The sequence below is a fragment of the Aulonocara sp. 'chitande type north' Nkhata Bay genome, linkage group LG19 (genome assembly GCF_057382095.1).
Source record: "Aulonocara sp. 'chitande type north' Nkhata Bay isolate Kocher_YH1m ecotype deep benthic linkage group LG19, A_spYH_male_GT1.1, whole genome shotgun sequence".
Taxonomy (NCBI): Eukaryota; Metazoa; Chordata; class Actinopteri; order Cichliformes; family Cichlidae; genus Aulonocara; species Aulonocara sp. 'chitande type north' Nkhata Bay.
Window position 1 is genome coordinate 27,493,899 of NC_141362.1, and position 23,639 is coordinate 27,517,537.

At 39.6% G+C, this 23,639-nt stretch overlaps 1 protein-coding gene across 1 annotated transcript; it reads right to left on the reverse strand.

Annotated features, from left to right (window-relative positions):
- Nucleotides 1-86: 86 nt before the first annotated feature.
- Nucleotides 87-10,986, reverse strand: LOC147307216 (snake venom 5'-nucleotidase-like). The gene is made up of 9 exons (XM_086275141.1): nucleotides 10,595-10,986; nucleotides 10,192-10,411; nucleotides 9,722-9,910; nucleotides 9,344-9,541; nucleotides 7,570-7,724; nucleotides 7,270-7,378; nucleotides 7,013-7,168; nucleotides 4,596-4,796; nucleotides 87-1,547 (listed from the first exon to the last, which is right to left on the reverse strand). Exons 1-9 carry the CDS (start codon nucleotides 10,970-10,972, stop codon nucleotides 1,390-1,392), a joined length of 1,764 nt encoding a protein of 587 aa, XP_086131267.1. The 5' UTR covers nucleotides 10,973-10,986; the 3' UTR covers nucleotides 87-1,389.
- Between the last annotated feature and the right edge of the window lie 12,653 nt (nucleotides 10,987-23,639).

Here is a 23,639-nt window from a genome sequence, read left to right on the forward strand (position 1 = left end):
AGAAGCTAACAGTAAAAGACAGTGATTTAACAGTTTTGTCAGGTGTGGTGGAGGTGGAGAGGACACAAATGACCAAGGCAGGGAAATAAACAGCAAAAGGAAAGCCTTTATTGGGCTAAGGAAAAATCCATAGTACACAAAATCCAAAACCTACACTTGAGGGAAACCAGAAGTATGAATAATGAGCAGCAGACCAACAGATAGGGGATAAGCAGGCACCAGGGTGGGTAGATAATCACAAAGGACAGACAGGAGGAATAGGGAGACAAGACTTGTGGAAAGGAATATAAGGAGGGAAGGCAAAGGCACTGTCAGCTGCATTTTCCAAGTGGTCCAAACAGTGGATTTAAATTGGCACAGTTTTTAGATGGGATACCCATCCTGATGTAACCCAACTCATTTATCTGGGCTTAAGAAGAACACTAGGAATGCACTAACCTGAGGCTGGGTTTATGTCTAATCAGTCAGTTTGAAGATGGCATTTGATTGAGAGAAATGTAAAATATTGCAAGCTTAATAGCTGACTGCTAATAAAGGAGTTATCATAGCAAGCAAATACATATCACTATACTAATATTTCATTAAAGAGCACAATCATTTGCCCACTAAAGTTAAGTTTATGTTGGAATGACTACAAGATGAACAGAATGCACAATGAATAATAGATTTTCTTTTGGTATTTTCAATGTGTAAAAATAAAAGTAGGAAAAAAATCCTTAGAATTTTAAAAGCACTTTTGTAAATATGAATTTTAGATGTACTGACAAATTCATGAACTCAGTGCAGATGAATCTTTCAGCTTTGCATATATGCAGATCAAACAGGTCCTCATGACAACAAATCACTGGCTTGTTTACAAGTCCTCACAGTTTCTACACAGTAATGCATTCATGTTTGTAACCCGATGAAAACATCATTCTTTTTAAAGATGACGTGCATTCTGCCTGACCACAGTTTTTCAGGCATTTGAATAATGGTAATTAAAGAAAATCATTTGGAATAGTTGTTGCTTTGTGTGCTTTTTACTATCCACTGTTATTTTGTAAAATAATCTCATTCAGAAAATTGACCAAGCTTCATACACTCCCTCGTCTTTCAATCAGTAAGCTCTATCATTCAATATAACTTTGCTTTTTATATTTAGGTTGTTTCTTTTGGTACATTTGTGTGTCGGTTTGAGTAAACAAGACTGTCGCTCATGCTTTTTTGGGGGGTTGCTGAATCGTTGTGGGTTATAATAAGTTTCAACCTGGATGCTGGCTACCCCGAGGCTGAACCTGTAATCCTGTTGTCTTCTAGTTAGCTTTGAGGGCAGCGAGCTGAAAAGACAGTTAACCAAGTCCTGGAGCTTTTCAATTTATCACAGTTTACCAGAGTGTAAAAAGCCAATCAAAGTGTCACAGACAGACACAGACTCAGCAGCAACAAGCCAATACTGTATGAAGCAATGACAGCAGAGTTCCTGAAAGTGATGCGGCCTTCTACTGCAGGGAACACGCGCTTCATGTCAGAGATGTACTTGGAAAAAACGGTAATGTCCAAGTCACCTGCAAGAAAAGGCAAATTTTTTTTTTAAAAAATCTCAAAGTGGCATTAAATGAATCAATATTACATCATTAAAATACATAAATAACATCTTCATGATGCTCGATTCTCGATTTCAAGAGTGATTTTTGTAAAATTTAAAGAAAACTGCAGAAACATATTTAAACGATTTAAACATCCCTGCTGGAGAGAATCCCAAGAGTAAAGATCGAGAACTAAAGAGTTTACAGGTACAGCAGGCTTTGATTTGTTGTTCATTTCTGTCTCTGAATAATGGGTGGGAAAAAAAGTTAAAAAACAAAACAAAAAAAATCCAACCTCTGTGTGAAAGTTTGCCACAGTTAATATGAGTTCTTCAACCATCCTCAAAAACAATGGATTTCTATGTCCCTCAGCAGATCATCAGCTTTTCAGGCTTAGAATCATAAGTGTTAATACAAAGCGCTACGGCAAAACTGTCCAATGGTTGTTTCAGCATTTCGATAAACTGTGCCAGAGTGCCAAAAACCCTTAAAGCAATGCTGGAAATGAAAATGTCACAAGCCACATCCTGCTATTCTTTTCTTCTTTAGTGCGGCCTTGAGGATAACAAAAACTTTTCCACTATACCACTACAGAGATATTTTACTGCAACGTGTGTTGTCAAGTTTAAAAACAACTGCAGGACTTTGAGTCACAGAATAAACTCTTGAGAGCAGATGTTATATGGCTGCGTTTCCATGTGTGGTCCATATGTTGTTTTTCCCCATTTCCATGCGTTTCACAGACAAGTGCGCCACAGTTAATTCTCAGTGTCCGCTCGTAAAATGTTTCTCACTTTAGGCATTATCAGATGAATTCATCCATTTTAACATGGACAGGATGTTAGAATTTCACTTTAGACAATCCAGTTAATTCATGAAAAGCACTGTCTAGCTCCTTCCTGTGATGTTTTATTTAAAAAAACATTAATGGTCATGACTCAGGTTGCATTCCACCAGGGAGAAAAAAAGCAAGGGACAAATGACTATGAAACATTAAAGTTTGCAAACCTTTATAACAGTCTGCCAAGTCTTGGAGTGATTGCTAAATGAGCTCTTTTGTTCTATTTATATATTTAGATTATATGTATTTCTAAAGGGAGTGTGAGTATGGAGTGGACCACAGCAGCAGAAACACCTTCAAAGAAGAAGTCTAAACTTGGATGCTTCAAACACACAAGTATTCAGTCTGGCAGCGAAGAGGATATAAAAAATCAGTACCCAAATTTAGTATCACAAGTGATAGTCTCAAAACAAATGTGATGCACAAATACCGTAATTGTCGGGCTATAAGCCGCTACTTTTTGCACAAGCTTTGAACCCTGCGGCTTTTAGTCAGGTGCGGCTTTTCTATGGATTGTCCATGAGCGGATTTGTTTTGTTTGTTCCGCTGTTGTACGGCACTACGTTGCCTGGCGGAAGGATCGGAGTTCAAGAGTGGTATGTTAGTCACATGTCCATCCGCCAGGCAACGTAGTGCCGTACGAAGTAGCGCGAAAAACAAACTTCAAAGTAGCGCTACGCGTTCAGCTGGAGGCGTGGATGATGAGCGGCGATAAACTTGCAAAAAGCAAGTTATGCCCAACTCCACCACTGGATTCTGACAGCGTGGGAAAGTGTGAAAACATCCACGATCACCAACGGATTTCGAAGGGCTGGACTGCTGCCTGATGGAGAGGAGGCTCTTCAGAAGGTGTTCGACTCTGACACTGACAATGAGGATTTCTTTGGTTTTGAAAGTGACAACGAAAGAAAGGAGCTGAGAGTGGATGATGAAGCCACCCTGAGCCTGTTCGTTTCCGACACTGGAGGAGAGGACTTTGGTGGTTTTAGTGCGCAGGAAGAAGAGAAAGATGGTGGTGAATGACTGACTTTTCTTCTTGTTAAAGCCGTGTCACTGCACCTGAGCCTAAAAGGTAGTCTGAATCTATTTTTCTGGTGTGCTGTAGGTTACTGTTATGTACTACATTTGTTACTCATTTATGAAGCACAGTACATGTTTTGTACTTGTAATTACCACTACTTGTACACATACCCTAAAAGGTTATGCAAATATGTACCCATAACTTGTTTTTCAAAATATTAATAAAAGGGGTGTGTCTCCAAACAGCCATCTCTTTCCTGACAATTCGATTTGTGCATATTCTCTTACATATGATAAGTCAACATTGAAACACCTGCGGCTTTTAGTCAGGTGCGGCTAATGTATGTACAAAACAGGATTTTCCCCTGCTTTTAGCTTGTGCGGCTAATATTCAGGTGCGCTCTGTAGTCCGGGAAATACGGTAATCATTATTCGTGCATCAGTTTTAAACTCAATTGCAATATTTGCTTCCCACAGTTACACAAAAGTGATATTTAAAATGCACGCTCCTCCAATGCAATGCAAAGAAACAACAACTATGTTAAAATAAAGATATGCAGATATCCTTTGATTGTGTTTTTTTTCCAAAATACTTTGGCTTCACGATAAGAACAAAATGTATGCAAAGAGTGCGGTTATGTCAATTGCGTGGAAATACCATTATCTGCAGTTTGATGGATGCACAAAGGCGAGGGAAAAACAACAGAACAGTTGCTAACGTGACTTTTCCAACATCGAACATTAAAGCGAGCCCATAGGGCGTGTAAGCGTATCCATCCAGCTCACAAACGTGCACTGAAACTTAACACGTTTGCATTCGATTTGCCAAAGACGTGTATCCGGTAACCAAGATGAGTAACGAAGGTTTCGTGACAAAAAGATGTAATTCATTTTCCAAAATAGAAAAACTTGTGCTTTATGCAAAACAAGGAAAGGGGAACTGTAGAGGGATCTCACAGCTGCCAGGTACTTTGCTACGAGTTGATTATGATGTTAGGGATGTTAGTGTGAGGTTGACCTTTGACCTTTTGAATTGAAAATGTCATTTTTTAATGAGGTCAGTGTGATTTTTGACTAAGAGGATGCTGGTGCTGGATGCAGTAAAGGTCCTTTTAAGTGCCTGAGGTAAACTGCTTATAAATTTAGAACAAGAGTCTGCCACCCACCTGAATTATGTTTCAGTAACTCCCTCTTAATCATTGTAAAGTTATCGCCTCCACCCACCATGTATGAAGGCATGACCACGGTGTATGTCTTCTGTGGGTCTAATGGTTCATACTTGGGCACGCGGCACTCTGTGCAGAGCAATGACAGCGATGCTACACGCTGGTTCACTGGCTTGGAGAGGTCGTACTTCACATGAATGCCTGGAAATTTAAGGGAAAAATGGCATAGTGTTTACATTTATATAAAGAGACTAGTGTGTCCTTGTGGCATGCGATGCAATGACAAACTCGACCACATTCTTCACACGTTTCACTCTCTTTTTTACCACTTGTTGTTCTCTACAACTCTCGGCTGCAGCTTTCCAGCCACACGTACAAAACAACAACAACAACAACAACGTCAGGACCCAGGGGCCCGTTCTTCGTACCTCGCTAAGTAGGTTAGCCGGATTAGATTGTTGACGATTTCGCGTGATCCTGGATCAGTCGGTTCCCCGAAGCTCATCCAGGACTTGCTGTCATAGCAACAGAGCCGTAAGCGTAAACCTGCTCGGGAGCAGGTTTACTTTATGTAAACAGGATTAGATCGCGGCCACGCAGGTATGTCCGCTTCATTTATACGAAAGCAACAGCGATATTTTTCCACTGTTTCACCATAAATAAATATTATCAATGTAACTAAAGATAATGCAGCACTTGATCCTTTTATTGATGTCACACAGATACATACAGGTCATTTCCTAAAAAAGGGAAATGTACTATTAACATTCTATTACATGTATGTGATTATTACAGATGTAATTCATATTTCAGAGTAGTAATTGTAAATTACTTCGTGTAATCAAGATGAGAGACCACGGCTATAAAAGCGAAGGTGGATTTGGGAAGCCTGTCGCAGCCATGTCCTGTCCGTATACGCGACCAACCCATTGCGGAAGGTGCAAGATTGATAAGGAGAGTTTTCAGAATTCAGCGTATATTGCGGGACAGACAGGATCCTTTAGCTCAGCGCGACAGTGTGCTCATAGAGAGATATCGATATTCCCGTGAGGGTATTATTTACTTAACCAACTTGTTGACGAGGGGGTGCAGGACCACCACCTGTCTTTTTTTCCTCTGCCCTTTTCTTGGTTGCTGTTATGAACAAACTAACAGAGTATTACAGGCCAGTATTACCTTGCCAAGAGACGCAAAGCAATCTAAGAGATAAATATTACCATTCTGTAGAATACTCCTGTATTCCACTTTTACTTGTTCCCATGTTCTTGTGGGTCCTGTTGTGGCTCTAATGTGAAAGGGGATATAATATAACATATTATAATATAATATAATGCCATATGATATTGGACAATATAGTGTCATATGATAGATCTACCCTACCGCCTACTGGTGTTGGCCAGAGGGGCCGATGGCGCGATATGGCAGCCTGGCTACAACCGTAGCTGCCTCCACCAGTGTGTGAATGTGGGAGTGAATGAATAGTGGTATCGTAAAGCGCTTTGGGTGCCTTGGAAAGCGCTATATAAACCCAATCCATTATTATTATTATTATTATTAAATTACCTACGAGTTTGATTTGTCAGCAACTTTCTGCCAGCCCTCTCTCCTTGCTTTTGCAGCCTTTGCAGTGTTCTCTTGCGTTTTAATTAAACTCTGAAACTCCTGAAATCCCTCACTCATGAGTTCTTGCTCTGCTGCCGGAAAATACCGAGCACGCCCCTTGGACATTTTCGCCGACCAATCAGCGGGTTGCCGATCAATGTTTCTACTATCGATGCGTAGCCCCTTTTACGACACCCAGTGATGTCACATTCCTGCGTCCAGCTGTAGTAATCGTCAACAGCAGGTGTGTTCGGGGAACCGGATTAGCGAGCTCACGGTTAGCGCGATGATTTGATCTTGGATGTGTCATTTGATCTTGGATGTAGTAAGCGACGTACGAAGAACGGGCCCCAGTTCATTCTTCTTTCATGCAGGGGAGGCGTGATGAGCTGACTGAGCTCAGCCTCACCCCGCAGCCGCACCACGAACCACGCCCCACCACAGTCCTGTTTACTTAGAATTAGTAAAACACAAATTAAAATACTTTTGGAAGAACATCAACAGCATTTTATGTTTAGTGTAAGGCTGGAGACAGTGGGTTGTCTACTAAGATGAGACAACAAACACTACCTCAACTACCTCATAAAGCCACTGATTATTGTTTTCACACTGCACTAAATACACATGTGCATTACGGTTACTTTAGGAACTGATTCATATAACATGCTATTTAATGTCCTGTTACAAAACTAGGCACACCTGCAGCTGAGCAATGCTTTCAGTGCAACTTTTGTAAGCACATGTTAGATATGTATTTCTAACCCTTTGTTATAAAAGATTATTAAACTATTCTGTGTTAGCAGAGGAGCACAGACCTGAGACCTGAAGAAATTCTCCAGTCTTTCTTCCACTTCCATATCTGTGAACAGAGTGTTCAAATGCCTTTTTTATTGTTGAGCCTTTTATTTGGACCAAGTCACAGGTTCCTCCAAATGGTAACACGGTGAGGATCTCCTCCATTGTTATGGAGCCTAAAAGGACAACATATAAAGGTAAATAACAGCAGATTACAAAACACTTCAAGGTGAATTAAGAACTCGGCAATTCTGCACAAAGGAAAAAAAAAATCTACCATTTCTGTAGCGTTCGTCTATCGCTGTCCGTATGCCCCCACTATTCAGCATACACAAGCTTACATGATTCCACTGCTCCCCAGTTGAATGCCTCATATTGTGATACACCTGTAAATGCAAAAGAGACGTATTATATGACAGAGAAATTCTCTTTGCTTCTGGCTGTTTGTCGTCACCTTTTATCATCATAAATATCTGTTATGATCAATCACCTTCCTTAAAAATCACGCAGTCCTTTTATAACCACTAATTCACACTTAACTCATGTTAACTAAGTGAAAAATGCCTGTAACTTTTACCATGGCATCACAGATTAGGTTTCCCAGGTTACACTCCCGAAATCGGCACTCTTCAAATGACCCGTTGAGGTAGACTAAGGTTTGGCCCACATACTTAGTCGAGTATTGAGCCAAGTCTGTTTTCCACTTATTAACATCAGCAAGGATCTCCGCATCTGAAACAAAACAAAACAAAGAAGAAGAAAAAAAACACAGATCGTGACTGTTGGAGAAAAAAAATCTAGATTATTGGATTTTGAGTAAATCCCTGAGAGCAAATAGATAATCCTGGAGCTCTAATGAAGAATTTACACAAATATGGTAACATTGCATTTGTAAAGCAAGGAACAACTCCACTTTTTCAATATGAGATTGCAAATCATAGTTACAATGTCATATTGAATGACATATTGCTGCTGTAGCCATCTGCTTCAAGGTTCAACATGTCCTGCAGATCTTGGTTGTAACAAGTGGTGATTGTTACTGTTTCTGTCTCTGTAAGCCTGGCTGTACGGGAAAGGAAGCTTAGGTGGGAAAATCCCAATACATCAGCATTTTCTATAATAGTCAGCCGAGTCCATGTGCCAACCAACCCACATTCAACGTCACTTAAATCACATTTCTTTTTCACTCTGGTGCTCACTTAGAACTTCAGCAGGTCATCTTAACCATGTCTACATGTCAAAATGCACAGATTTGCATTTCTTTTTAAGTGACCTTTCTCACTGTCTCTCTTCCCCTGTTTTTCTTCTCCTTCATCTTTCTTTCTCCCTTTCCTATCCCCTAGGTATGTCTGTCCTGTTTGTAACAGCTGAAAATAAAATAAAATAAATAATAACAACAAAAGTCGATCAAATGGACCAATACGGCAAGTCATGATCCACTTGGTAAAGTAAATCCATTGGGTATCTTTGTTGGCCTTCAGACATCAATTCTGACGGCTGAAGAACCAAACAGGACAGACAAAAAAACAAAACAAAAGCAAAACAAGTCATTGGATGATTAGATATTTGTGTTAGTGAGCAGTTGTACCCAAGAAAGTGGCTGCAACATATATTCATAGATTATATAAGATATAAGGTGCTAACTAGTTTAATTTAATGAGTATAATACACTTCATTAAACAACAAGAAGTATCTTTCAAAAAGGTAAGTAATGTTAAAGTTCTTATTTGTGTGAGCACATGTAAACTTTTACTAGAAAATGGATGTGATGGGAGAGCCTGAGTCCTGTGTTGTGTTTTTGTTATTCTTTTCATACTGAGACAAATGAGCTAAAGCAGTTTTTACCTCTATGTACCACTGGATGTTCAACTGTCAGCAAAGGAATTTAACACTGAAGATTTGTTGATATTGTGATGAGTCTTGGACAATGCAATTTTGCCCCACTTTGCTGTAAGTATGTGCAAACATTTTCTACCACTCAAGGATGGGTGTGTGCATCAAAATCCAGTAATAACAAGTTACCTGGTAATGTAAACAAATATGAGATAAGAAATGATCACTAAAGTTCATGTTCTGCGTCAGGAGCAGGAATGCTTACTAAAGAGCTTACCCAGCTTTTAAAAAAGTTTTCTCTCTCTTTCAGAGTAATTTAGTCTCATTGCCGCTTCTGATTATATCCAATTTCTTTTGTGTTCACAGAGATAAAACTTTTGCCTCATTTCCCAAATCCTTAATACACTTCCAGGAACACTGAGAAATTTTAACATGATAAAATCTTATTTGGTTCAGTGAATGGTTTCGACTTTTCAAACAGTAACATGTGTACAGTGTAATCTGATATTTTAGTCTACCTTGAGGTATGCTGCTGTCCATTAGGATGGGATTTCCAACGGCTTTGATGACATTGCCAGCATCATCAAAAGTCACTTTTAAGTGTCCAAGATATTTCCCAAAGGCGTAAGCCTGGACCACTGGCACGTCTCTTCCATGGTTGGATTTTACTATAAAAGGATATGGGCCAGCTGGCACTTCGGAAGATGGGGGCGTTCCTGCAGAGAAAGAAAATGTTGTGGTTTGTAGCCTAAGTGGTTCTTTCTTTCTGTTATAGTGAGGTTAGAAGCATGCCATTCCTTTAAATTGGTTTGTTGCATGTGTGAAATGCAGTTTTTGTGTCTGGAGACAGCTGGATAAACACTATAATAAATAACAATAGAACAGGATAGAGATACCTGTGTAGAGGAACGTGTTGGTATGCCCTCCAACAACAACATCCACCCCTCTCACGCGTCTCGCTATGTCTTGATCCACAACAAAACCAGAGTGTCCCAGGGCAATGATTTTATTATAGCCCAGACTTTCCAGCTTATTTACTTGAGCTTGAAGTGACTCCACCTCATCTTTGAACTTGAGATGTTTGCCTAACACGCACAGGAAATAGGGGACGGATGGGCGCAAGCAAGCAGTGCACATTTCAAAACACTGGTGAATAAAACGTCTAAATACTGGATAACAATTTGAAAGTTGTTATTACAAGGCAAGACATCTGGTAATGTAGCTGAAAACACCAACAATCAGCGACGCTTTATAAAGAAAGAGAGTTTTATTTGAGTGATATTATCCTGATTGTGATCCAGCTTCATCCACGAACTGGAAAAACAAAGCATGGGCATTGGGCGGGACATCATTGGAACAGATTTACCTGGCCTGGATAAGAATGGCGTCTCTGCTGAGGTATAGCCAACCACAGCTACTTTCTCTGAGCCCACACTGATAACTTTGTAGGGACTGTAGTATTTATGAAGCTCTGCCAGGGTTTGGTCGGGTTTAATATTTGCACTGACCACAGAGAAATTTATATTCTGGAGAAAGGGTTGAATGAGACCCTCCACTCCATTGTCAAACTCGTGATTTCCAAAAGCCTATGTGACAAAAAAAAGAACTTCAACTACTTTATTAACTCATTAAATATAATGATTTACTAAAATTTAAAAATGAACACATAATTGACTTTTTAAAGAAACTTATCTTCGAAAAATACAAACTTGAACCACTTTAACACACAAAAAGTTTCCAAACAACATAGAAATTAAAAGAATACTTGCCATAACATCATAACCAAGTTTGTTCATAAAGTGTGCGGCTTCAGCGCCATTATAGTTGTTGAACCAGACAGTCCCTTGGAATTGGTCTCCAGCATCCAGAAACACCACGTTCGTCTCTTTTTTTCTGATCTCGGTCACTTTTGTGAACCTCCTGGCCACACCAGCGAAGCAGGGACGCTCTGCTCGACACTTTCCCGAGTCCTTGCCGGTCTCCTCGATTCGTGCATGGTTGTCATTGGTGTGGAGTATTGTCAGCTCGAAGGTCGACGCTCCGCTCCAGCAGTTTAAAACGAGGCAGAGCGAGGTCAAGAGAGCGCGCAAACTCATGATGTCTCCGTGCGTAAAAACCGCATTTGTGACCAAGAATGTATAGCACATTGAAGGAGGCGTCGGCTTAGTACAGAGGGAGGAAAAAGTCCAGGAAATTCCGACATAGAAAATTAGTGAGAGAAAGCGTTCTGTAAGTTTTATAAACTGTCGTTTTGTCTTTTGTCGTTTTATTAGACTTGAGTACTGATTAGCAGAACACAACAGCTTAGAAAGTTTGCAGTGTGTGTGTGTCTGTCCAGGTGAAACAATGTCAAGTTATCAACTTTTAAATCTATATTATCTTGTTTTTTTAACATTATCCTTGACTGGGTCAGGCTGTCACATACAGCATCTATGCAAAGACACAAGCTGCATGCTGTCATTCCAGTACACACAAGAGTAATGTTGTACATGTACAACATTACTCTTGTGTTCTGTAGTACTGACTTCAGTATGTTTTTTATCCTGTACTTTTGTACATCACATAACACAACATGACATAACTAACCACACTCTATTGTTTAAAGTGTTTTCCAGCAGTGAATGACTTCTTACATTATGCAAACTGCAAACTGTATATTCTGACCATTGAATGTCGCTCAACATGTGTCCTATATTTAAGTTTCTCATTGTACTCCAGTCCAGCCTTCAGATCATACAAAGCAGTGAAAGAAATCAGATTTCTTACATGCCCTTCACCCACCAGCTCCCCTTAGTGGACAAATAAGGACAAAAACATTTAAAAGTGATGAGTTAGAACGAACGAGCACCGTGACTCTCTATCTATCTATCTATCTATCTATCTATCTATCTATCTATCTATCTATCTATCTATCTATCTATCGCTGATAACATTTTTTTGTAATTATCATTTATTTTTTAATGACGAGCAAACTTTCAGGATCTGGATCTCAGAGTGGGCAAATACTCTTTGATGAAAGTGAGTCTTCACTGGAAATGAGCAGAGAAGTGTTTTGTTCATGCAGTCTCATGCACATTGTTCCTGAAATGTGTAGCTCCAGTTCACATATCCTGCATTTCTAGCACGTTTCTCCAAGCCTTGATTTTTAGATACTGCTGATAAGCTGATGCAATTTTAGCCATGCTTGTTCCAAACATGAACCCTGTGTCTGTCCTGCTCAATAACCTCTCGTTTTAACACTCCCCGAGGCTTCACCCGCACCAGCACTGATGTGTGCTATTAGCACTTGTCTGCCCACAGAGGATTAGGCTGCTCACCTCTTCATGCTGTCACCCCACGTCTCTTTCACCACACAAGCCTCACACATAGAGCGTGTAAGCAAACATACACACTCAAAATCAGACAGCCTATACCTCCAGGAGGCAGTAAATCCAGTAAATCTCACCTCACATACTTACATTATAAGGTCTTATTCTTCTCCACATATCTCTGAGCGGCATGCCCTTAAAAATGTTTGCAGTCTGTCTCCCAAGCTAGCCCTCCTTTCATTTTAAAATGAGGCCATCTGTGACACTGTAGTGGCATGAAAGAGAACGATGTGCATTGTGCATACTATTCTGCATCTTACTGCAGAATCTTTACCACTTCTAAATGCATCTTACCTTTCCTGCTAAAAGTATGGACTGGTTCCAGCTTTTAAAAGGGCTGATAAAACCAGTTACTGGTCAAAGTGAATTCCCTATCTAGACATTCAGTTTTTAAATGGATTTGTCTGCTTCCACTTCAGCTAAAATGAGTCTGACCACAGTAACACCAGCCTTAGCAGTCAACAGTTATCATCACCACTTAGCTCTTTTCCTGTCATATTTTCCTCCAAGGGAATAAAAAAAGTGATTTACACAGTGTATTTAGAGCTGACGTTCTTTCCTCTTTTGCCTCAGTCGCATGCTGAAATGCTTCACTTCAGCGACCTACAGAATCTGCACAGCGAGGGTCTCCTAAAAAATGGGACACATCCCTCTAAAAAGTGGCACAATCCCCTACATGGTGGCGATCACGCCTTCATATGATCATCGGATTTGGAAAGTTTGAGCTTAGCGAACCTCCAGTTGTAAATAGTACCTCTCCCAATACATTTTTAGATGGAGACCTTCGAGAGCCGATTGGCAGAGCAGAAGGCACCATATCCCATCAGACCCGACTGGAGCACGCTGCAGTGGGACGCACTCTGCCGCTCAACATGTGTCCTATATTTGAGTTTCTCATTGTACTCCAGTCCAGCCTTCAGATCATACAAAGCAGTGAAAGAAGTCATCAGATTTCACTCTTGCACACATCATTTTATTATATTATTATTTCTGCAATATTTAATTGTTTTTTCTCTAATTTATGATGCAGACTCAATCCATAAGATCATATTGTGCTGTATATATAGATGCTTTCTTTTTCCTTTGCCATGCTCTTTGGAGTAGTAGAAACTCTAATGTGATTCCAATATAACAAATAAATCTGTTACATAATCTCTAAGAATAAGAAAAATAAGTATTTTTTGTTTGTACAAATGTATAAAAATATGCATTTTATGATGAACTATCTTATGGAAATAGATTTCAGGTTACTTCAGTATTATTCATGTAGCACTTCGGTGCATATCAGGTCTTAATACAATAGCTCTTCTTTGTATGAGCTATGTATATTTACTTCAGCAGTTGGGGATTATTTAAGGCTCCAGTTTCCAAACGTGGCTGACCTAGCTGCTCAGCTTGGTCACTTCTCTTGTGTCTCATGTCATAAACACTTGGATAAGAAGGAGCAGTTCCCCGCAGCAGTAATTTTGGGTAGGTGGAGAGGGAGGGTTGACACTCACGACAACAAGGGATCTGCCCTGGTTCGGGTTTGCCCCATTTGGCCTCGGCTGCTACAGCTGTCATTAATCACGAATAAAAAGAATTGACCACAATAACTAAACGGTTGCCTCAAAAAGTGCTCTTGATGGACTTGATGGAGAAAGTGCAACTATGTAAGAGTGAAATTAAGTGTCTTTAGCAGGTCGACAGAACAGCCTGCTCTCAATTACTTTTGCAGCATTTCAATTAAAGCACTAATCTGTGTTTTCCTAATCTGTAATCTGCACTAATCTGTGTTTTCCTCCCCAACCATTCAGAGCAGTTTAGTCTTTCACACCATTGTTTTGCATTTCTGGGTGTATGTGTTGGATCACTCATTTCTGAAAGGAAATGAGGAAGGAAGCTGTTTTCAGTGAGAACAAAACAAACCCAAAAAGTACCTACCAACTAGAAAATGTTAGTTTGATAAAGTTGGTGACTTGAGATGACTTTTTTTTTAAAATAGCTGATTCCATACTCCCATAATTTCATTGTACATGTACAATGACAATAAAAAAGGCTATTCTCTCTTAAATGTACTAGTCAGCAGGAGGTTGATTTTTAAACTGGCTAGTCAGGATGTATCACCGTTCAATCAGTTAAACTGAGGTAAACCCATGAAAAAAAAAACTTCTCTCATATATTGTTTCAAACAATTTATTATGTGAGGCCTTTAGAATACTTACGCAATGCTAAAGCAGAAAATCTGGCTTAAAAAATACCCATGTATGTGTGGATGGAGCCACAGTCACCAGCCGAAAGTCAAAAACTGTGTTGCTGGCTTTCTCTGTCTCTCTCTGTGCAAGGTCATCTTTCTAAGAGAAACGTTCAGCTGTAAAGGTGTTTGTGTGACTGCAAGTTCATTGCAAGCAGCACTTTACTGAATGAACATAATAAACTTGGGTATGACACCAGGTTTGATGAATGTAGACGATGATACAATCTACCGAGTCCCTGCACAGCTTTAATTCTTTCATTATTTGTATCCATGTTGCATCTCCTTGACACAGTCATGAAGGACATCACACAGACTACACTCCTGCTGCAATAACTCAACTAGATTTTCTTTTAAATCTCTGTTGGTATAGACATTTTGTGTCACACATTTAACCACCAGCTAATTTCATTTGGGTTTTTGTCTGTTAAGGATGGCTGAGGAATAAAAAGCTTTTAAACAGTTCAACAGTCAAACTCTCTTTTATTCCCCTTTTTCTTAACAGCTGGAGTTTTGTTCAGCATAGTTACAGTGAATATTAGTTGGTCAAACTAAAGGCAAACTCAAGCTGTCCTCTCCCCCTTCCTCTTCACCCTCTACACCACAGACTTCAGCCACTGCACAGAGACCTGCCATCTTCAGAAGTTTTCTGATGACTCTGCGGTGGTTGGATGCATCAGCAGGGATGATGAGACAGAGTACCGGGCTGTGGTCGACTCCTTTGTCACGTGGTGTGAGCAGAATCATCTGCAGCTCAACGTGGCAAAGACCAAGGAACTGATCGTGGACTTCAGGAAGACCAGGAAACACTTGACCCCTGTTTCAATCCAGGGGGTCAGTGTTGACATTGTGGAGGACTATAAATACCTTGGAGTACACATTGACAATAAACTGGACTGGGCTAAAAACACCACAGCACTTTACAGGAAGGGCCAGAGTCGTCTCTATTTTTTGAGGCGACTGAGGTCCTTCAACATCTGCCAGAAAATGCTGAGGATTTTCTATGAGTCTGTGGTGGCCAGTGCGATCCTCTATGCTGTTGCATGCTGGGGGAGCAGGCTGAGGGTCGCAGATGCCAACAGACTTAATAAACTGATCCGTAAGGCCAGCAATGTTGTGGGGATGGAGCTGGACTCCCTCAAGGTGGTGTCGGAGAGGCGGATGCTGTCCAAGATAAAGACAATGTTGGATAACACCTCCCACCCACTCCATGACATGCTGGTCAGTCACAGGAGCACGTTCAGTGAGAGACTGAGATTACCGAAAAGCACCACTGAACGACACAGGAAATCATTCCTGCTTGTGGCCATCTCCCTGTACAACGCATCCACTTAACACACTGTTTGCTGCTACAACTACACATGTTTCTTTTCCAAATATTTATTTATAAGTGACTTATGTATGTATGTATGTATATATATGTATATATTGTACTATTCTTAGTTAGCGTATTGTCTGTCTTGTCTTAATGTTGGTTTAAAATGGAGCACTGTAACAAAAAATAATTTCCCCCAGGGATCAATAAAGTATTCTGATTCTGATTCTGATTCTGAAGCTAAGGTAAAGAGTTAAACTGGAGAAAAATAACTAAATAAATAACTAGGTTTCTCCATCTTAAAGATAAACAGCCATGGAAACAATTCTGCAGCCCCGCTCCAGCAGGGCTCCTGGCATCACAGCCTCAGTGGGCTTCACCACCATGACCTAAAGGATGTAGTCAGTATCCTGGCCCACTCCAGGAAATAACAATTAAGTAAATATTTGGCTATCTGTCCAGGGAGTACTTCACCTTTTGCCCAACAACAGCTGGGATAAGCTCTAGCCCTCTGGATTGGATAAGTGGAAGAAAATGTTTCTCATTTAAAAGACAATTTCAGTCTTTTGTTGTGTCTCCCTCCCCTCACCTGCAATTGGTTGTGGCAGATGGCCCCGCCCCTTCCTGAGTCTGGTTCTGCTGGAGGTTTCTTCCTGTTAAAAGGGAGTTTTTCCTTCCTGCTCTTGCCAAGTGCCTACTTTTAGGTGATAATTTGATTGTTAGGGTTTTTCTGCATTATTGTATGATGTTTACCTCACAATATAACACACCTTAAGGCAACTACGATCTATGATGGGATCTGTCACTATATAGATAAAACTGAAGTGAAATTGAATTAAATTGCAATAGGTTAACAGTGGGGAAACAAATGTTGGTATATTAAGAGAATGTACCCACTCTCTAACTGCTTAAAATCAACACATCCTTGAAAAATCTGATAAAACTCCCCCTCCTTCATACCACAATAGGCACGTCAGTCAATATAATAGAAACAGAGCTTGGCCCTGACTTATCGGAGAAATAAGAGAGCGGAACCGGCTGTTCAAACCCCCCCTAAGCTGACCGCTGGAATTGAAGCGATGGGACGAGGCGCGGCCTCCCACACCGAACGCAGCATGGTTAACACCTTGGAGACGCTTACAGCTGCCGTGAAGACTCAAACTAACACCATTGAGCGTATGATGGGATACATCAGAGAGGGGCCTGCTCACAATAACACCCTTGAGCGAAAGTTGGATAACATCGCAGAACGGCTCACTGCAGCTGTGGGGTCTCAGAACCAAAAGAATGACAACACCACGGAACAGAAGCTTGATACCATCATGGGGAGGCTCGCAGCGCTCCAACGGGAAATCGAGGCCCCAGTGTCAGAGTGCTAAATTCGCTGCTCGCATAAAGGAGAAATCAACAATATTCTACATTTGGACACCACGGCGCCAGCTGCTCAGGCCCAAGGCTGGAGCCCACCAAAACAACTCCCTGATAACGACTGTGTGATGACTATTCTTGCCATCCCATGAAGGACACCTGGATCGGCTGGAGGACTGTTTACTTAGCCTGATACAGCGAAGGACACTGTCTCAGCTGAACTATGGACACGCACACACATACATTTACACTGATAAGCACGCACTCATCCCCCTCCCTTCCAAACGCCTTCGATGCTTGTTCCTGCGGGGGAAGGCAGCGGGTCTGCGTGCCGCGCTGAAATGGTAGCATGGTGCAGGACGACTGCTGTGTTCCTTCGAATCACCCCCCACCCCCCTATCCATCCCCTGTGGCTTGTCATGTGCTCTGATGTTGTGATGTGGACATTAATGTGCTCTCTGTGCAGAGGAGTTTTTTTTGTTTCCTGTTCTCATGCTGTCCTTGTTGGAAGTTTGTTCCAGGTTAAACTGGGTAACTTTAAGCCTATCCACAATTTTGGAGCCATTACCAAAGATATTGGCTTGGTTCTTTGATGTGTTTGTTCTCCACACTGGTCTGGACCAACCTACAATGGCACAGTGTGCACCCTGGTTTGGTTATACCTCTAAGCCTCCTAATGATTTTTGATTCTGCCCATTTCTCCTGGTTCCTGCTCATTCCATCAGGTTTGTTTCCCTGCTTTGATTGATTTCCTGCCCAGAAAACTCTACCTTTTTGAACTCTCACTCCTCTCAGTATCTCTGTCTATATATATATTTAAGAAAAGTAGAACTTACAGTATACCACATGCATGTTCTATAATGATCAGCTTTAACGCACAGTGGATACTTTATCAACTGACTAAAAATAGGACTTTCAGTTCCATTGTGAGCTTATAGGTGGCTTTCTGATGTGCTGTGCTACCATGCGTTTAGAGATGAGAGGAGATAACACAAACAGAGTCATAGAAATCCCCCCATGCTGCTACTGCTGCTGCAGTCAAAGTGGGCCACAGGGAGGCTTTTAACACAGAAAAATCAACCAGGAAACAAACAATACACCGCTTTATGATTCTGGTAACATTGTTCAAATACAAGGTTTGAGTGCACCTGCTTATTTAATAGAGCATTTCCAAGTGTCCTTACATAAATCTCACAGTCAGAGCTTGCAGTCTCACCAGAGGGTTGATCCAACCTCACCTCAGCTGGTGGTAACATAGTTCTCCACATTTTTGGGTAAAAGTGAGTATGTGAAAAACACAAAAAAGCAAAAACGAGACTGCATGTTTTGTGTAAACAGTGACAACACTGGCTGGGTTGTGTCCAGTTCCTGTGCATTAGCAGTGCCAGTCAGTCATGGTCAGTGAAGGGGTACAATCATGAACTCACAGGAGGGTCTGTTTTGGACTGAGTGCTGCCTGAGATTACTCTTTACAGAGCTCAAACACAGAGGAATGCCTGCTGCTTGTCAGTGCTTGTACTGTAGGGGAATTCAAGTGTTAGACACCAGAAATCACAACGCTGTTGCAAATTAAATAAAGGCTTTCTCTAACAGATGCAGTCAGCTCTCCCTGAATAAAAAAAAAAAGAACACTAAAAGCAATTATCAGGATCACAATAATGCAAATTGCGAATTTGGTTTGAAAAGGTGTCAGAGGTGTGTTTGCATGCCTTAGGAGTAAAAAAAAACAGCGATAGGTAATGTTCAGTCTCCCCAGAACTAAACTCACATTGCTACAAGCTCATTAAGATTTTATTACAACAACAAAAAATAAATAATTATTTTTTTTCCCCGTCATACATCAGTTGTTAAAATTCCTGTAAATTCAGACAAATACACACTTTATCTCCACCTCATGACACCGTCACGGTATATGAAACTCTAAATGTAGCTCAGGTGTCTGACACAAATGCTTTTGCTCGTTCTTGACCCTTTTTTATGACATTGAAAAGATTATTTTTTATTTACATTTTTGCACACCTTCAAGGATGGTGGAAAACTTCTTGTTTTGGTATTTTTCAGGACACTCGATGTATTTGCATTGATTACTCAAGCTTAAAAAAATTTGTGTTTACCCCTGTAGAAATAGTTTATTCTGATGGGAGGTAAATCTGCATATTTAACAAGGTTAATGGCTAGTGATTTATTGCTTGCGCCGCATTAGCATTTGCATTTACTGCTTAATGCTGTAACTAGGTAACGCAGCCACTAAGTGGAGATGCTTTTTGTTTTGTTCTCTCAGCTTGCTACACGTGTGGTGCAGTGGAACAACCTACTGACCTATGAGCGCTGGTGCAAAAATACATTTTGTGAGTTTAAATACACACACAACGGCAAAACTAGAATGTTATACAGTCATCTCATATACATGATCTGTTGTGTCTCAGCAAGAACATCTTTGATTCAAGCCCCAGGCAGAGCCAGGCTTGCACTACATGCATGTTATGACGTTGGCCAAAGACTTTAGACTTGTTTTTGCTCATGTCTTAAACGGTCAGCTCTTTCCTTCCTAACTGCTTTAATTCTTCATCAGATACATTCTTCAAGGTGTTGGAAACATTCCTAAGAGATTTTGCTCTTTTGGTTTTCTGCTGTTGTAATCCACCCACTTCAGAGACTGACATGACGAGTGTTCAGAGATGCCATTAAGCATACCTTATTGTATGGAGTGGGTATTTAAGTCACTGTTAACTTCCTATCAGCTTGAAGCAGTCTGACCAGTCTCCTCTGACCTCAGGCATTAACAAACCATTTCCTCCAGAGAACTGCAGCCCACTAGACATTTTTTCTTTTTTGGACCATTCTCTGTAAACCTTAGGGCAGACTGTGTGGGAAAATCCCAGTAGATCAGCTAGACTGGCACAAATAATCATGCCGCACCTAATCATTTAGTCGCTTAATCAGTTAACTCACTGCCCTTTCCTATTCTATTGCTCAGCTTGAACTTCAGCAGGTCGTCTCATTTCTCCATGCCTAAATGCACTGAGATGCTGCCACGTGATTGGTTAGATATTTGTGTTATCTTGCAACTGAACTTTTTATTTTATAAAGTGACTGATGAGTCACTTTCTAGGCAATCATACAATCTTAGTAAGCAGAAATGGAAATTTTAGCACATGAAATACCTCCTTATTATATTAAATAAATAAGTACTTAAATATTGTTTAGAGGTTTAATTGCTAAACTTAATTCACATAAAAATGCCACTTTAATATCTGAGACATGATCAGTTGTGTTACGTCGTCTATGAGTTTTAGGGAAAAGTAGTAAAAAGAAAATGCCACAAGCTTTATTTGCACTACAATATTGGCCCAGAACTTCTCCTAACAAAACCACCTGAGAACTGCAGACGAAGGTGGTCTAATGTGAATCGGAAACCCAGCCAGCAGAACTTAAGTCAATTTCAATTAAAAGTTTCTGATGAGGAAAATGTATAATAGTGTAGAAGGGTGAATGTGACATCAGTTTGAGATGAGAAAGGAATATATAACAGCAGAGTCATTGCTTTGAGTTATTGTAGTTTCTCAGTTTGGAAACTTAACAGTGCTCTTGTGTGTGTGTGTGCGTGTGTGTGCGTGTGTGTGTGTGTGTGTGTGTGTGTGTGTGTGTGTGTGTGTGTGTGTGTGTGCGTGCGTGCGTGCGTGTGTGTGTGTGTGTGTGTGTGTTAAAGTACAGTTTATGTATTTCCAGACCTGACTGAAAAGCTCTGATATGATGCTCTAAATGAGAGCATGAAGTTCACAGCCTCACATGCAGCAGTGACTCTGTGCCAATATCAATGACAGCTACTTTCACACATCAGAAGTGTCAAAAGAGGAAGTGCTTAATGTGTGTGAACTCTTCACCCTTCATCTTGCATCCATGAATTGAAAATTAGCATCGCCACAATGTGAAAAATCAGCGTAAATACTTGATGTCACAAGTCCTCGTAAATACTAGAAAACAGTGTGCAGATACCTTTATTTATACAGTACTTTAAAAACATGGTTTTTGAAGCTATTTGATTGAGAAGCAAAATCAGGATGCTCAGAGGCTGAATAAAATAATAATTAAAAAAATGTTCTGTGGTTGAATAATTCAGCTGGTAAAAATGGAACTTCTTGGGGGGGAAAGCTGTAACCGGACATTCAAGGTCTTGTTTGTCAGCTTGGATGAGTGCCTCATCCACATGCAGTTTAAATGGTCCATCCAAGTGGGGTGCAAACAAAACAGAAGCACAGCACAACAGTGATTTGATGCTAACAGAAGCTGGCTGTAAAGTAGACAAAGTCAATTTTGCTCTTTTTGCTGGCTTTTAGCAAATCAGTCAAAAGATGATGCCATGGTCAAAACCTTGTTGGAAAAATAATGCTAATAACAAACTACAAGCTCCTTTATAGTGGTAGAAACAGGGAACTACTTGATGGCTAACACCTTGGCATCAACAGGTCTCGCATGACTTTGGCTCACAACCTTACCAAGAGATGACATGTTATGTTATTTTGCAAGATTTAGCTATTCGTAAAAACACAAAACACAAATGTGGTAAAGATGATCTTTCTAGGCACTACTATATACCAGCACGTCATCCAAAAAATCAGCACAACGTTGCAGCTCATTAATAACCATATTTAAAAGTCACTGAAATGTAGCCAGTGCATTTGGCACCAAATCCAATGATGGTATGCTTACAGTCTATAAGGACTTAATGGGACTTGGCAGTGCTCCTTTAATAGATCAGACTTCCTCTTATACTGCGGTGCACCAGCTTGGTCAATATGGTCTCCAAGGCGAGGCCATGGGTAAGAATCGGACTTACTTTAAATCTTTGTTGAATTGGATTTTGGATCATCTACATCAATATCATGTTTGATCAAAGTTGTTTTAGAAGTTGTGTCCCTAAACAAAGATGGACAACTTCAAATGTAACCAGTGCATAAAACTCCAATATGGTTGGTTAAATGAGAGCATTTTGCACACTAACTGACTTGGCGCATTGAATTATTAACATTCAATACTAATGACTTAAGATTTATTCATACTTCTAATGGTTCATTAATTACCTATAGTTGTATGCTTTACAAAGTTGGATGTTAAAAGTTGGTGTGGTGACAACAGCACATTTTGTCTTTTGTAATCCAAGATGTTTCTTTATATATATATATATATATATATATATATATATATATATATATATATATATATGTTATGGAATGCCCTTTAGGAAAATATTATATATATATATATTCCAACCAAAGTCTGAATATATAGTATGAAACTTGAATATATAGAATGAAACTTGAATATATAGAATGAAACTTGAATATATAGAATGATCTTCTGAATATATAGAATGAAACTTGAATATATAGAATGAAACTTGAATATATAGAATGATCTTTTGAATATATAGAATGATCTTCTGAATATATAGAATGAAACTTGAATATATAGAATGATCTTCTGAATATATAGAATGAAACTTGAATATATAGAATGAAACTTGAATATATAGAATGATCTTCTGAATATATAGAATGAAACTTGAATATATAGAATGAAACTTGAATATATAGAATGATCTTTTGAATATATAGAATGAAACTTGAATATATAGAATGATCTTTTGAATATATAGAATGAAACTTGAATATATAGAATGAAACTTGAATATATAGAATGATCTTCTGAATATATAGAATGAAACTTGAATATATAGAATGAAACTTGAATATATAGAATGAAACTTGAATATATAGAATGATCTTTTGAATATATAGAATGAAACTTGAATATATAGAATGAAACTTGAACATATAGAATGATCTTCTGAATATATAGAATGAAACTTGAATATATAGAATGATCTTTTGAATATATAGAATGATCTTTTGAATATATAGAATGAAGCTTGAATATATAGAATGAAACTTGAATATATAGAATGTATGAACCTCTTTTTTAGAGATGATGTGTTTCTGAATTCTCTGCCTTTACAAAATGGCATCAGCTGAACTATTTCAGTACTTTTTAGAGCTTGACAACTGTTTTGCGACAGCTGTTCAAATTGCAAATTTCCATAGTCCACTAGTTGTATCCTGTGGTTGTACAGTGTTCCAACATTTACTGACAACATTTGAGATATGGCCATCCAACTAAACCCAAAGTCTCGCATGTCAGTCAGCTGAGTAGCTGGTATGTTGTACCTAAAAGAGTTAGAAACAAAAGAAGAAATATGTTAACTTCTTTCTTATTTCTTGCATTCATTATCTTGTTTGCCATCTCTTCACTCTTTCAAGTGCCATACACATTATGAATGAATTTCTTTCCATTTTTATCACTTACCTTGACCTTCCTCTTTGAGATGTAGAATGATATAATGAGCCCATAACATGTGCTTCAGCTTCTGCTCGAAGTGTTAGCTCAGTTGACATCTCCATCAGTGATTGATAAATTCCCTCAAGAAGTGTGCATAATCTTCTCCCAGAAACATTTTGTTGAACATTATTCAT

Bases quoted from the DNA above. Each gene is read 5' to 3' on its own strand.
- LOC147307216 (XM_086275141.1), bottom strand. From the start codon at position 10,972: ATGTGCTATACATTCTTGGTCACAAATGCGGTTTTTACGCACGGAGAC. The intron at 9,542-9,721 runs GTATCTCTATCC...CTTTCTCTGCAG, and splicing joins CAACACGTTCCTCTACACAG to GAACGCCCCCATCTTCCGAA. The intron at 7,379-7,569 runs GTAAAAGTTACA...TTGCATTTACAG, and splicing joins ACCTAATCTGTGATGCCATG to GTGTATCACAATATGAGGCA.